Here is a 13,250-nt window from a genome sequence, read left to right on the forward strand (position 1 = left end):
GCGCGGGCAGGCGGGGGGAAGGGCGGGGGCCGAGCGCTGGGGGTGGAGGGAGGAGCGCGGCGGGGCGGTGCTGCGAGGCGGGGTGAGGGCCCCGGGGCGAGCGCCGCGGGGCGCGGCGGGGTCCCTCCCGCGAAGGGGAGGGTGGAAGGGAGAGGAGTCCCTCGGGGTAGGGGGGGTCCGCGGGGCCGGGAGGTCAGCGGCCGTTACTGCGGGAGGCTGGGGGAGGGGTGCCGCCTCGCCTCCCCTCCCTCCCCGCACCGCAGGGGCCGAGGCGGGCCCGTGGGCGCCCTCCTCAGTAGAAATCCCGGGGAGGAGTCCCTCCGCCCGGCCCCGGCAAGGTGGGGGGGGCTTTCCGAGGGGCAACCGCTCGGTGCAGCGACCTCCCGCCGGTGCAGGCGCGGTGCCGGCAGGCCGGGGACTTAACCGGGTTCAGCGCCTCCCGCCCCGGAGGCTCCCCCCCTCCACCCCGGGGCATTCCCTCGCTCAAGGGCAGGTCAGATCGCTGGCCCAGCTCGGGGCACGACTTCACGATCTGCGGCTGTCCTGGGACTTGCGGGCTGTGGCACGCGGCTGGGGGGCCTGGCAGAGGATGCTCGGCTTTTTTTATTGCGGAAGGCTTTGCCTTCGGAGGTCAGAACCCGGTTGTTGCTTATAAACGCATTATATATGCTATTTAGGAAAGTAGTTCTGTTATAAGTTAAAAATATATTAAGAAAAGACAATCGCCCCCCAATTACTAGTTGTTAGCATCTGAGAAGTGAATCTTGGTTTATGCAGCTTAATCTTTCTTATCTTTTATTTGAAACTTAGAAATAGCAAACCGTAATGTTCCTATAGATCAAATAAAAAGCTTAGCTCAATGTAAACTAATAAAGTCACAACTGCACTTATGCATGACATGCATTTTGAAAGATGCCTTTATTTGGGGATTTTATGTCCTGAAATGTTTTTATTAATTTATTATTTTCTCCTGTCCTAGCTAGTTGCAGATACTGGCAATATATAAGCTCCTCATTTTTAGATACTGTGAGTACGTTCCTAAGGTATCGTAACCTTGCCTATGCAGCCATACAGCAGGATTTGTTCAAGGAATTAATATTTAATAGTAACATTAAAACTAGTTAGTCACTGGTTATTGCATGAGGAGTCTGCTAGGGGATATAGTCATCACTAGTAGGCTGTGACTGTTGGATCAACCGGGAGACCTCTCTGGATTTTCTCACAGGAATGACAGAAGCAAGAGGAGGGCTAGATGAATTATTCCGCTGTGCTACAGTTTATGCGCCGCAGGCTGGGAATTTATCTTTGTACAGATTATTTACATGCTCCTAAACCCTTTGTTGCAGCAAGAGGTGATACATATTAAATATTTAATGTGGTTTACAAAAAATATAAACATTGTAATTCATGTAAGAAGGATTTGAAAGATTTATTGTCATTTAGAAAATTTGAATTATTTACAAAACATGGCGCAAATACTCCCATTTCAAAAAATTATGGAGATGCTTGTATACAAGTAGAAAACTAGTATTTACATTATTGCTGCTTATACATAATGTATTAATGAAAATTTAAAATATTTTTTCCTTTCATTTTCTGCAAGTTTTGAACATAGTCTTGCAATATGTTTTTCTATTCCTTAACAGGTTTTTCTTCTCCAGGGATAAAGCCATGGCTGAAATGAGTGATAGCAACTTAGATAAAACAACCATTATTCAGCAAGCAATAGCCTCTTGTTGTGGAGCTATAATTACATCGTTATTTGGTAAGGCAAACTATCAAGCTTGCCACAGAGAGAATCTTTGCAAAGTGATTACTCTTCAGTTTGACTCAGCATGATGTCTGCATATATATGGTTTATAAATTTCCACTAATATGTTCAACAAGGATGTTTTGGGATAGTTTTCTCGTAATTTTTTGTATTTTAACAAATGTGGTTAATTAAAAACTTTCCCGTCCCTGATAATCTTTAACCATTTCTGAAAATAAGAATAATTTTTAACTTTTCATTTCTATGTCTTTTTTCCTCTAGGTGTAGTAGTTCATTGCTTGCTTTCTGCAAGAAACAAAATTAATAATAAAAATCAATTTCCATACTTCCTGCTGCTTAAAAATAGATTTTTAAATAGAAGTCTGCTTTACAGTGCAAGACACAAATCCTGCAAGGCTGGCCCCTGTGAGGTGTCCCCTTCATGTTACCACTTCAGTAGTAACATTAATTTATTCTGCTGTGATGTCTTACACTGTCAAAGCCTTTTATTGGGGGGGGGGGGGGGGTTGCCCCTAAACATTGCTTTTGAGGATAGCTTTTTTTTAACCTTTTAAACTTCTGGATAGTCTGTGGAATTCATCTTCCGCTTCATATTCAGTCATCTCGCTCAGGACCTCCTTCCCCATGTGTACCTAAGGAGGCGTTGGTTGGTTACATTCAGCACTTCCTATTCCTTGCAGCTCTCCAAGCTCATTAGCTTATACTTTGCATTTTAGTTACTTTTTGGCTTAAGCTAGCCTTTGGTTCTGACTTTTAACATGGATTACGCTACAGGGAAATGTGCAGTTTTCCAAGCACGATTTTTCCCCCACAAAATTTCCAAATTTTTACAAAATAGGATCTTACCAGGAACCTGTAAAATTCATAGTCTTTTTAGTCTGTGTCCTGTGATGTTAGGTAAAGTAGCAAGCAAAGCTACATCAATCCGTGGAATTCCCAAGATGGATTCCAACTGTGTGTACATAAGTTTCTAGTACAGCGTAAGGCGTTGGTATTTGAGACCTCAAGAGGTATAGGAGACCGGCTCCTTTCTGAATTGGCAGCTGGGAGACGAGGCAGAATATGTGTGAGTGGCTAAAATGCTACTAGATGCCAAATTTTAAGCAACTGATTGAGCTGCAGGAGTCACATTTAGATCCCTACATTTAGATATGGAAATGTGAGCCAAGTATTCAACCTCCTGTTAGTCAACTGAGAGGCATCAATAGAGCTAAGGTGTGACTCAGTTGCCTGTGCATAGGAATGTGTTCAGTGAGACGCATGCTAGAGTATTGACTTAGCCTCTAGCTGCTGCTTAGTAAAGTTGTAGGTCCTGTGTCATTTCTGCCAACTGTGTAGATATTTTGGATACCTTAGAGACTCAGATGGCACTAGCTGCTTGTATGTAGGCAACTGAATCGTGCCCTCAGTCAATATAATCAGTAGAGGCTGGTCCAGCTGACCAGCCACTGTAGTGTTCAGCATGTCTAGGCCTGTAATAATTGTAAGGGGTAGAGGGGAAGCAATGAAATGTTCACTAAACCTTCAGTTACTTTTCAACAGCTCTAAAGATTTAGATCTTGTCTACACACAGCAAAGAAGGAAAGTACATCATGAGTTTAAAGTTTTTCTTTTGAATGTCGCTATTATGGTCAGTTTATTGAAAAAGAATAAACATATGAAAAATACTGTAATATTTTACATGCTTGAGGCCAAAATCTGATCTCATATGCCTTGTGGTATACCACTTGTAAAAGGTTAGCAGCAGAGCATAATAGCACAAGTTTTAGCACTTTCAGACAAAATGACACAATGGTTTTTGGATGAGCTTTGTGTATCTCTAATATTTGTTGTCTGTGCAACTGTTAGTAAATTAGAAAAGATACATATGGTCACTTGCAAACGATACAGGTTTTGTAGTTCTCCTTTTTTCCTCTGTCTGATTACATTGTAAAACAGGTCTTTTTTTTTCCCTCTGGGGAAAAAAAAAGTCGTAGAAGTTCATGGTGAGGCATCTGTACACTTCTACATTTTTAGGGCATGCAGGGTGTTTCTAAATGACTTATTTGTTTCATTTTAGTAACTCCTCTTGATGTTATCAAAACTCGACTGCAAGCCCAAAGCAATCCTTTCCCCAAAGGTAAATAAATGTGTAGTGTAATGGAGGACAGTTTGCTTTTTGCTGTTGCCTTTAGCTGATAGTTATCATAATGCTGAGCTACAGAATGTTTTCCTTTGTTTCTCAGTAATTATGTTTGTTTCTTCAGCGTGGTGGTGGGGGAAAAAAGCAACACAGCAATATATACTGAAATTGCTAAAGAAAGAAAGTGCCAGTGAATAGACACAGTGGAAAAAACCCCCATAAATACATACCATTTTAAATAGGCTTTTTTCTGTCTTCCTTAGTATTTTCATTGTGGCAGAAGGTACAACTATTACTGGGCTGAGTTTAAGGGAAAAAAAAAGCTATTAATAAATAACTAAATATTTCCTCAGAGGGCTTATGTGATCAAAGTTCATCTCCTCCAGAATCCAAAGACTTTTTCAAAAGAGTGGTAAGTCTTACCTAAGTCACTTGTCACTTGGGTTCTAAGTAGATGAAGACATTGTGCACTCGAAGATATGCCAATGAGTCCTACTATTTAGTTGTAATTAATAAATGAGATTTAAAAGGAAATGAGATGACTGGTGTGGAAGTTCCATGTTGTATGTGGAGATGAATATTTGCAGTCACACTTGCTGTAAATCAGGAAAAATACTTGTGCCTTCTATCCTGGTTTTTTAGCAAATTCTAAACCCTTCAGAAATCTGAAAATGTGAAGCTCAAAGTATGTTTTTATAATGGCAATAATATTTTATCAAACAGGTTCAAAGTACATGATGTAGAAGAAATCAAAAACAAGTAGAGGATGTTCTAGTATAAATACAGTCTAACCTAAGAGATAATACCTTCACTTGTAATGTGGATGCTGAGGCTACTTAATAAAAGATTTAAAAGTGAAAGATGTTCACATAGTTACATACAATAGTGACATTCAGGTCCTGTGTTGTTTTTAGCCTTCAACAGATGGTAGTATTGCATAAACATATCTCCTGGAGCCTGTGAGGGCAGTTTCATTTAGTCTGGCACTCTGAGGAGTACATTTGTTCCCTCTTTCCTTTTACCTATTTTGTTGCCATTGACTTACCAAGATTATTTTGCTCCTTTTTGTCTAACCAGAGATAAATCTATGTTGCCATTATATCCAATTTGAAATTGCTGCTGAGTAAGAACAATCTTACGAGCATTAACTATATTCTTATACACCATTTTATTAGGAAAGTGTTTTGTATACTCGAATGGCCTTATGGATCATATATGTGTTTGTGAGAATGGGAACAGCAAAGCCTGGTATAAAAAACCTGGGCATTTCAAAGGGACATTGGTAAGAACATTTTATATTTATATAAAACTGTACATTGAAAACATTTTAAAATGGCATACTGTAAATTTATTGGGTTTTTTTAAGTTCTGGTAGAATCTTACCATTTGAGAGGGTTCATGTGATTTGAGAGTTGTTCATGTGATTACACTGTGTAATTTATATGGTGATTAATGATACCTTCTACTTTGTACAAGAAAATATGTATTCCTTCCTTTAAGACAAACAAGGGGGCAGCTGCAACCGCTTTCCTTACAGGATACTGGTTCTATGGTTTTATTTTCCCCACTTGAGCTATATTAGCAATAGTTGCTGATTGCAGGTACTGATTTTTTGTACCTCCTTACCTCTGTTCAGTCCACAGATCTCCCAGTATGCTCCTGAGCTGAACTAACAATGCAGACAGTGTTTTAAAGTTAAGTTCATGTGTCAGGTTCTGGATCCACTGAAACTTGTAGGACTAGTGTTTTACCCAGACATTTGAAGCAGACTTGCTGTCGGACACTGATGCTGCTTCGTTAATCAAGATTTTGTTTAACTCTGCCATTAACTTACACATGTGATCAAGGATTTTTCAGAATTAAACTTTTGAGAAGAATGAAATGCCCATGCAAGAGGTTTCTTGAGCATTTTACAGTGTTACTTTTTAAAAAAGTTAATAACTTCATAAGTTTGAATTTTTCAATTAACTTTACCATAACATTTTTAGAAAGTCACTTAGTTTTCTAACTGACATGATTTTATGCCCATTTTTGCTGTGACAAGGTAATTCATGAAGAAGAATGACAATCATATCATTGAATCTCCTTTCATTTTAAAAAAAAAACCAGTGCTGGAAATTGTGCAGTAAAAAAAATTATAGTGGACATGATAGGTTGCCAGTGATAGGACTGTACACGTTTTGCGGTATTTGTCCATATAATTAGGTATATAAATATGCTGTTCAGTCACTGGATTTAGTTACGTCTTGTCTTCAGTCTTTTATCTGTACCTTCCTGGATTGTAAATTTGCTGAAGCTGGATTTGTAAACATATAAACTAACTAGTACAGAATATATTTGGAGAAAACGTAAAATACTAGCATGCCATTTTCTGTCTTTTTTTTTTCCTTTTAAGTGTCTTTTTTGTCAAATTGTGTTAGGACCTTTTAGGGTTTCTTGACTCCCTCTCAAAGCTCCATTTTTTCAAGTCAGGCTTGTTTTAATAAATCATGTCTCTGTTTTCGCCAACTTTTTACCTCAGTGGATCTGTCCATCAAGGCTGCCTACTCTAAAGCTATTTGCCTTTTTCTTCCTGTGAGTCCTCTTTGTGGTTTGTCAGGCTCTATATCTTTTGAGGCCATGTGATAATGTCTGGTCTTGAGCATATTCTAATCCATCAAATCTCAACCTCGTCCCCCAAATGTTTAAGAAAATTAGGTATCCTAATATTAGGGAGTTTGTCTTTTTGATGGTGATTTCAGCTGAATGACCTTCAAGGTTTAGTGTTCCTCTGCAGTCAGTGGTCAGGGAAATGTATGTGACAGCTGTGATATTAATTGTAAGCTTCCAGGTATATAGTATAGTGTATATACGTTGCACATTTGTTGTCACATTGTTGTCAGAGAAAGCAAGTATTCAAGAATTGTTGAGACTTAATTGCTATTTCATGCCTAGAATGTTTGTATGTATTATAAAAATATTTTAGTGGATTATTTTGGGGAAGTTTCCACAAGTTACTACTGTGCTGTATTAGTTCTAAAAGTAACTTACTCACAGGGCTGTCAGTTACTGATAGAAATTTACTGCTTTGGTCTTTTAAAGATGGAAGGAAATTCTTAAATTCAATCACACAAATATTTCTCTTCAGCTCAGTGGAACTATTTGTGTTATTAAATATGACAGCTAGCGTAAGCAATTACAAAATTGGGATCTTACAATGATAAGCCATTTTAGAAACATAATTTTTAACACATTGATTTTGTGTTCTGCCAGCTAAAATATATTACTGAGTACAAAAGTTTGTAGCTAATTATTGCTCTTTGCCTGGTTGTATTTTTAGGATGCATTTGTGAAAATTATTCAAATAGAGGGAATTAAATCACTGTGGAGTGGACTTCCCCCAACACTGTAAGTTGAACGTTCTTTTTTTGGTAACGTTATGAATTCTCGTTAAAAAAATTACTTCATTATTTAGACAAATTAGTATGTTTATTTCTAAGTGATTTTAAAAATTTGGTAAATTCTGAAGTTACAGATAATGATGTAATCAGTTTGATCAGAAACATCGAGAGACAGTACAATTTTTGCCAGATCTTGAGATTTCTCCTTGCAACTTCTTTGATATATTCTCAGTAGTTAAGCAGGAACATCAGACTTTTCATTCTGCCTTTCAGAGGTTGTATCCTTACTGTAACTGTCCCCTTGATAGCATCATCGAATCATGGGGTTGAATGTGATTGTTAGAGAGTGCTAGTCTTTGATAGCTATTTGCTATCCTAGCTTGTTACTAATGACTTGCAATAAGCAACACAGCTGTTTCCACAGACACTCTAGTGTTGCACCTCATTACCCTTACTTAAATGTTTTTTAAACATCTAACTAGAATCTTCTTCATTCCAAAGAACTTTATTGGTTTTTATCCTATCCAACTTTGCCATGGAAAACAGATCATTCATTTTCTCTCTACAAGACGAATTTACATATTTAAACACTGTTATCGGACCTCCTCCTTGTCTTCTCTTTAGGTTAAACAGCACCAAAGTGTTTTATCTTTTTATTCATATTAACCTGGTACAGATAGTAATTAAGACCTCTATAATTATGTCCTCCTCCATAAACAATCCAATAAAGTGGTCAAATCTAACATGTATGTTAAAGTTGTATCTTGTAAGACATGAAGTGTTGCCCAGTGGGAAAGCACTGGTACACTTTTGATTTGCACACAGTGCTCGGTATATAGGCAGAAAAAAGCAAAGCATGGTGGAGCTCAGGCCTTGTTATTCATCCTGCAGCATGTGGCCGTTTCAATATATAAACCTTTAGGACCTAACTTAACTAAGAGGTCTGTATTTCAGCCAAGACAGTTTTTTCTTCAACGTATGTTCTGTACTCCAGCAGAGAAGAACCAGCTTCTTGACTGGAGAGAGGTACGCAGTTTTTGAAAGAAGATCTAAACTATGGCTTGTTGGTTTTCCAAGCATGACAGTCTTCGCTGTTTTTTGGTAATGGTGGTATGTGCTATACTGGCACAGACAAAACACAGAAATATAATTGCCATTTTATAGTAAGATATGGTGCTTTACCCCTACACTGAATGATTATAGATCTAGCTGTTTTTGCTATAGTCTGTACTATGCTGGAATGGAAAAAGCTTATATTTACTCACTCCACATTGTCTTTCAAGTAATGAGAATCATAAGTGTTGATTAAGATAGAGAAAATACTCTCCAGTTGTTAAATGAATAAAAAATTAAGGTTAGCAGCTACTTTCATAATGTTTTGTTTGTTTGCTTCATATTCAGATCTTTCAATTCCATTATCAAAACAGTTCTGAAGCTGATATGAAATAAATTTTGACTGAGATAATCCACCATCATTTTAGTTATAGTTTTTCCTAATGGAATGAAAAACTGGAAAACTGGGAAATCTGTGAATATGAAACTCTGAACTAGAGGCAGTGAATCAAAGCCATGGGATTAATGCTTTTTCTTCATCCATAACGCACAGCTGGAGATTTAACTTTTCCTTATTTAAGCAAACTATCCATACAAGATGGCCGACTTTATGCTCCTGCTTTCCTTGTATTAATTTAGATTCTCTCTCTTATATTTTAGAATAATGGCACTTCCTACCACAGTAATCTATTTTACCTGCTATGACCAACTGAGAGAAGCTCTGAAATCTAGACTAGGAAAGGATGATGAACATATTCCAGTTCTTGCAGGTTCCTTAAGCAGATGTAAGTTGTCATCTGTTTAAAGAGAAAACTGAAATAAAATACCTGATGCTGTTTTCTTGGCTTTGTTTTGTTGTTTTGTTTTTAAAGTAAATTTGCTGTGGCTTTAAATGAGGGATAATATTACGTGGAGCTGAGCATAGGAAGGAATACTGTAATTACCCAGTATTTCTTGGGCAACGTAACCCTCTAACCTGGAATAATGTGATTTATTTCTGCTGTTACACTTTCACTACATTTGTAATTTGTTCAAAATTCTATAGTTCTAGACTTCTACCAAGGACAGTTTAGTTTAAGTCTGTTCTGTCATGAATCTAATAATAAACATCATTATTTTCTATAATGGAAGTTACACAGGTAATTACAAGGAAGATGAAAATTGGACTTGTACTGGTTTTACTGCTGTATGATATAAAGGGACTGAATTTGCTTTTATATCTTCTTACTTTTGTTTATCCCTTCCTCATCTATTTTTGTAGAAGTAACTCAGGTCATATATTTTTGGGCTGTCATAGAAGACTGAGGATGTAGTTCCATATTCTACTTGTGACAACTATGAGGGGGACTGGAAGACTAGTGGAAAAAGAATTGTTATTCTGTGGTGATGTGGCAAATTGTTCTTATTAGGCTGCTCCAGATTTCAAATTCACATGCCAAAGAAACCTTATCCCAGCAACAGGAGAAAAGTTCTTGGGTCTAGTAAAATCATTGAAGTCTGTTACATGTGCGATGGGAGCTTGTTAGTGAGTGGTGACTCACTGATCTTTGCATGAGATGCAAGAGAGTTACTTTATCAGATACAGAATGCCTGCTAAATATTCTTGATAGTTTAAAATAAGAATGGCAAAGGTGCTTAGAAATCAATAAATGCTTAATCTCTAACCATCATTTTTAATCCTTAACAAAAAAAAACCCTAAACCCCAAGCTCACTTTCTTCAAGTTACACTTAAAAATGGTAATTATTGAAAGTAATCTTTATACGTACTTGAGATTTTCAGCCTATTTATGTAACAAATCTGAAAATGAGGATTCTTAACATGTTACATGGATTATAACATGCCAGTATTGAAAAAATGTAGGTAGCTTGTGTGCCCAGAAAGTTTAGGTACTGTGAATAGATATGGTATTCTTATCTGGAAAGGAAACTTATTTGGGGAATTATTTCAAGGAAAATGGAAGAGTTGAAAGGAATCAAATATATAAAGCAAGATGACACCTGACTTTAATGTTCAGAAGTGTTACTAGTAAATGTTGATTTTTAAAAAAAGCCCACATTTTTCTCATTTGCAGTTGGTTCAGTTACTGTAGTGAGCCCCCTGGAGCTGATCAGAACTCGAATGCAGTATCGCAAGTTGTCCTACAAGCAACTGTACACGTGTGTCAGCAGTAAAGTGGCTGTAGATGGATGGTTTTCCCTGTGGAGGGGCTGGACTTCTACTGTTCTGAGAGATGTACCTTTCTCAGGTAGGGTTTATTTTATGTGCAAGTTTGTGTTATGTCAGAAGATCTGTTTATGCGTAGCTTTGTTAGACTTTGTGTTTCTAGGTGATTTTAATGGTTAGCTTTAAAAATGACTGAGATTTACTTGTTCTCTTTTGTGTGGTTTTATTTATAAATTTTTTGAAGACCTGATTTTTTCCCCTCATTTTGTTTGTGGATACCAGCTAGGATTCATTGTTACATTCCCTTTCTCTGTATTTAGACTGTTTTCTTCTCGTCTTTAGCTTATGCAATGACTATTTTTGAAGACTTTCAGTAGGAAATTTTCTTTGTGATAGGTATAGTGGCTATTTCCTTACAGGGAAACATGCTGTATCTAAGTGTTCTGATGCTTAAGTTTGAAAACATGTACAAAGAGAGAGTGACACAGTGTCTTCAGGAATTTTTGTTAGCAAGATGAGTTTGTATAACTGCTCCAAAAACCATGAAGCTAGAGTACCACTCGTTAGCAAAGCTCCAAAGCTGAAAGTCCAGAAGAAGAAAAGTCTGATACAGAGCATAGCTAGTCCTAGGACTATTCTTTAAGACAAGGACAGAGGAGATCATGCTTTCTCCCTTTTTGTCACACCTCTGCTATGTTTTGAGCTAGAGGTAATTGGATGAGACTGCTAAAGGACAGTTTTCCCACTTGTTAATGCCAGTGGTGAGAGCCCCTGTCTCTTGGAGGCCCATTGTTGTCACAACGTGTTCTTTAGCACTTGTGGATCATCAGACACCAATTGTCCTTGAAGCAGTTTCTGTCCTTTGGATAGTACCGGGAATAACACCTTTGAACACCTCACGTTGGCCCAGAAAAATGCTTAAAACCTATTTTTGGAGGCAGGGAACCCTTGAAATATTTGACCTCCTATCTTTGTTCTCCTACTTCATTCTTAAGATAATCTGACATCTAATTTAATTTGTGGTTCCAAACAGTCTAGTGACTCTTACGGGATTTGAGCACATTTAGATGTGCACCTGGAGTAAATTTTAAATTGGCTGTGAACCAAACCAATGCATGGTAAGTGGGAGTGATTAAGATATTTAGTTAAAAATTGCATTTAGTAGTTAAATGAGTTAACAGAACTGAGTTATTTCAGCTGTTTTCTTTTCAGAATGAATAATAATCTGTTTTCTTTCACTTTGCTACTAGTAGATGTTTGAAGAACGTGGTTGGACTGTATTTCCTGCTTAAGGATCCTGTTCCTTGCTGGGACTTAATTTAGCCTTCTGTGATAGGGAAGGCTTCTGAACCTATGGCAATGTGCTTTCTCTAAGGCTAAAGATAACTGGCAGAATTCATCTGAACCTTTTGCCCGAAGTGCTCCCGTTCAATATTTATTTTTTAATTTACTCATTTTTCTCTCTGCCAAATGCATCTTTCTCTTAGGCTGTTCTGCTAAGCCTTGTAAGGGAACTCTAAAATTCTTCATCTAATTCCTGTTGTCTGATTCCAAGTAGAAACTCCTGTTCTCTTACTGATTTTTGTCTGTAGCAATGTGGCAGGAGCTAGTGATCTTCCTCCCCTCTTCTTGGTTCTCTTGGAATTAAATTTTACACTCTGTCCCCCAGATGAGTATGAGGCAGTCCTGAGCAACACGTTTTTGTAGAATTAGTGAGATCTATGAAGTGTGTGAAATATGCCTGAAAACATAGCAAATAATTAGAAGCCTACATTTTGATTTCTGTGAAATTGAATTTTAAAAAATCAGTTACGTGAGTTTTGTAGTGCTTGGATGTCCTGGTTTTGGCTGGGATAGAGTTAATTTTCTTCCTAGTAGCTGGTATAGTGCTGTGTTATTGATTTAACATGAGAATAATGTGATAACACGCTGACTTTTTAGTTGTTGCTAAGCAGTGTTTGTACTAAGTCGAAGACTTTTCAGCTTCCCATACTCTGCCAGCGAGGAGGTGCACAAGAAGCTGGGATGGGGCACAGCCAGGACAGCTGACCCAAACTGGCCAAAGGGATATTCCATACCATACGTCATCATGCTCAGTATATAAGCTGGGGGGAGTTGGCTGGGGGGCAGCGAGCGCTGCTTGGGGATTGACTGGGCATCGGTTGGCAGGTAGTGAGTGGTTGCAGAATTTTTTTTTTTCTTTCCCTGGGTTTTTGTTTTTCTCTCTGTCTCTCTTGTTTTACTTTCCATTACAATTTATTATTATTATTATTATTATTACTACTGCTACTACTACTGTATTATTTCAAGTATTAAACTGTTCTTATCTCAACCCACGAGTTTTCTTACTTTTACTCTTCCGATTCTCTCCTCCATCCCACGTGGGGTGGGGAGGGTGAGCAAGCGGCTGTTGTGGTGCTTAGTTGCCAGCTGGGGTTAAACCACGACAGTCCATTTTGGTGCCTGGCATGGGCTCGAAGGGCTCTGAGATAACGACAGATCTGACCAGACCGTGTTAGAATAGATTTGTTATAAGCATTTAATAGTCGCTGGTTACAATGTTCTTTTATTTGTTTGCATAGTTGTGTTATGTAAATCCTTGCTTGCAGTATGTATTCCCTGCGGTGCTGTTTATCACTTCTGGGAGATGGGTCAGGATTTCCATTTTGCTGTGCTGTGTAACATCAGCTTATGATACGATAATATTGCTGGTAAAAAGACTAATTTGGTATTTGTAGTTGGTATTGCTGTCATCTCCG

General features: G+C 38.1%; 1 protein-coding gene across 6 annotated transcripts in view; it reads left to right on the forward strand.

Annotated features, from left to right (window-relative positions):
- Window positions 1–13,250, forward strand: part of SLC25A40 (solute carrier family 25 member 40) — a 28,607-nt gene that overhangs the window by 82 nt on the left and 15,275 nt on the right. Inside the window, exons 1-8 of one of the 6 annotated variants that reach the window (XM_076331586.1) lie at window positions 600–630; window positions 1,226–1,352; window positions 1,647–1,765; window positions 3,831–3,890; window positions 5,069–5,175; window positions 7,213–7,280; window positions 8,987–9,111; window positions 10,400–10,573. In XM_076331586.1, coding sequence (XP_076187701.1) covers window positions 1,672–1,765; window positions 3,831–3,890; window positions 5,069–5,175; window positions 7,213–7,280; window positions 8,987–9,111; window positions 10,400–10,573 — 628 coding nt within the window. In that variant the 5' untranslated portion in view covers window positions 600–630; window positions 1,226–1,352; window positions 1,647–1,671. Of the gene's footprint in view, window positions 1–58; window positions 83–355; window positions 631–990; window positions 1,027–1,225; window positions 1,353–1,646; window positions 1,766–3,830; window positions 3,891–5,068; window positions 5,176–7,212; window positions 7,281–8,986; window positions 9,112–10,399; window positions 10,574–13,250 lie in introns of those variants that run through there. The other 5 variants (XM_076331588.1, XM_076331590.1, XM_076331585.1 and 2 more) reach the window with 5 other exon arrangements.

Source organism: Aptenodytes patagonicus, chromosome 2, assembly GCF_965638725.1.
Source record: "Aptenodytes patagonicus chromosome 2, bAptPat1.pri.cur, whole genome shotgun sequence".
In the NCBI taxonomy this organism is placed as follows: domain Eukaryota; kingdom Metazoa; phylum Chordata; class Aves; order Sphenisciformes; family Spheniscidae; genus Aptenodytes; species Aptenodytes patagonicus.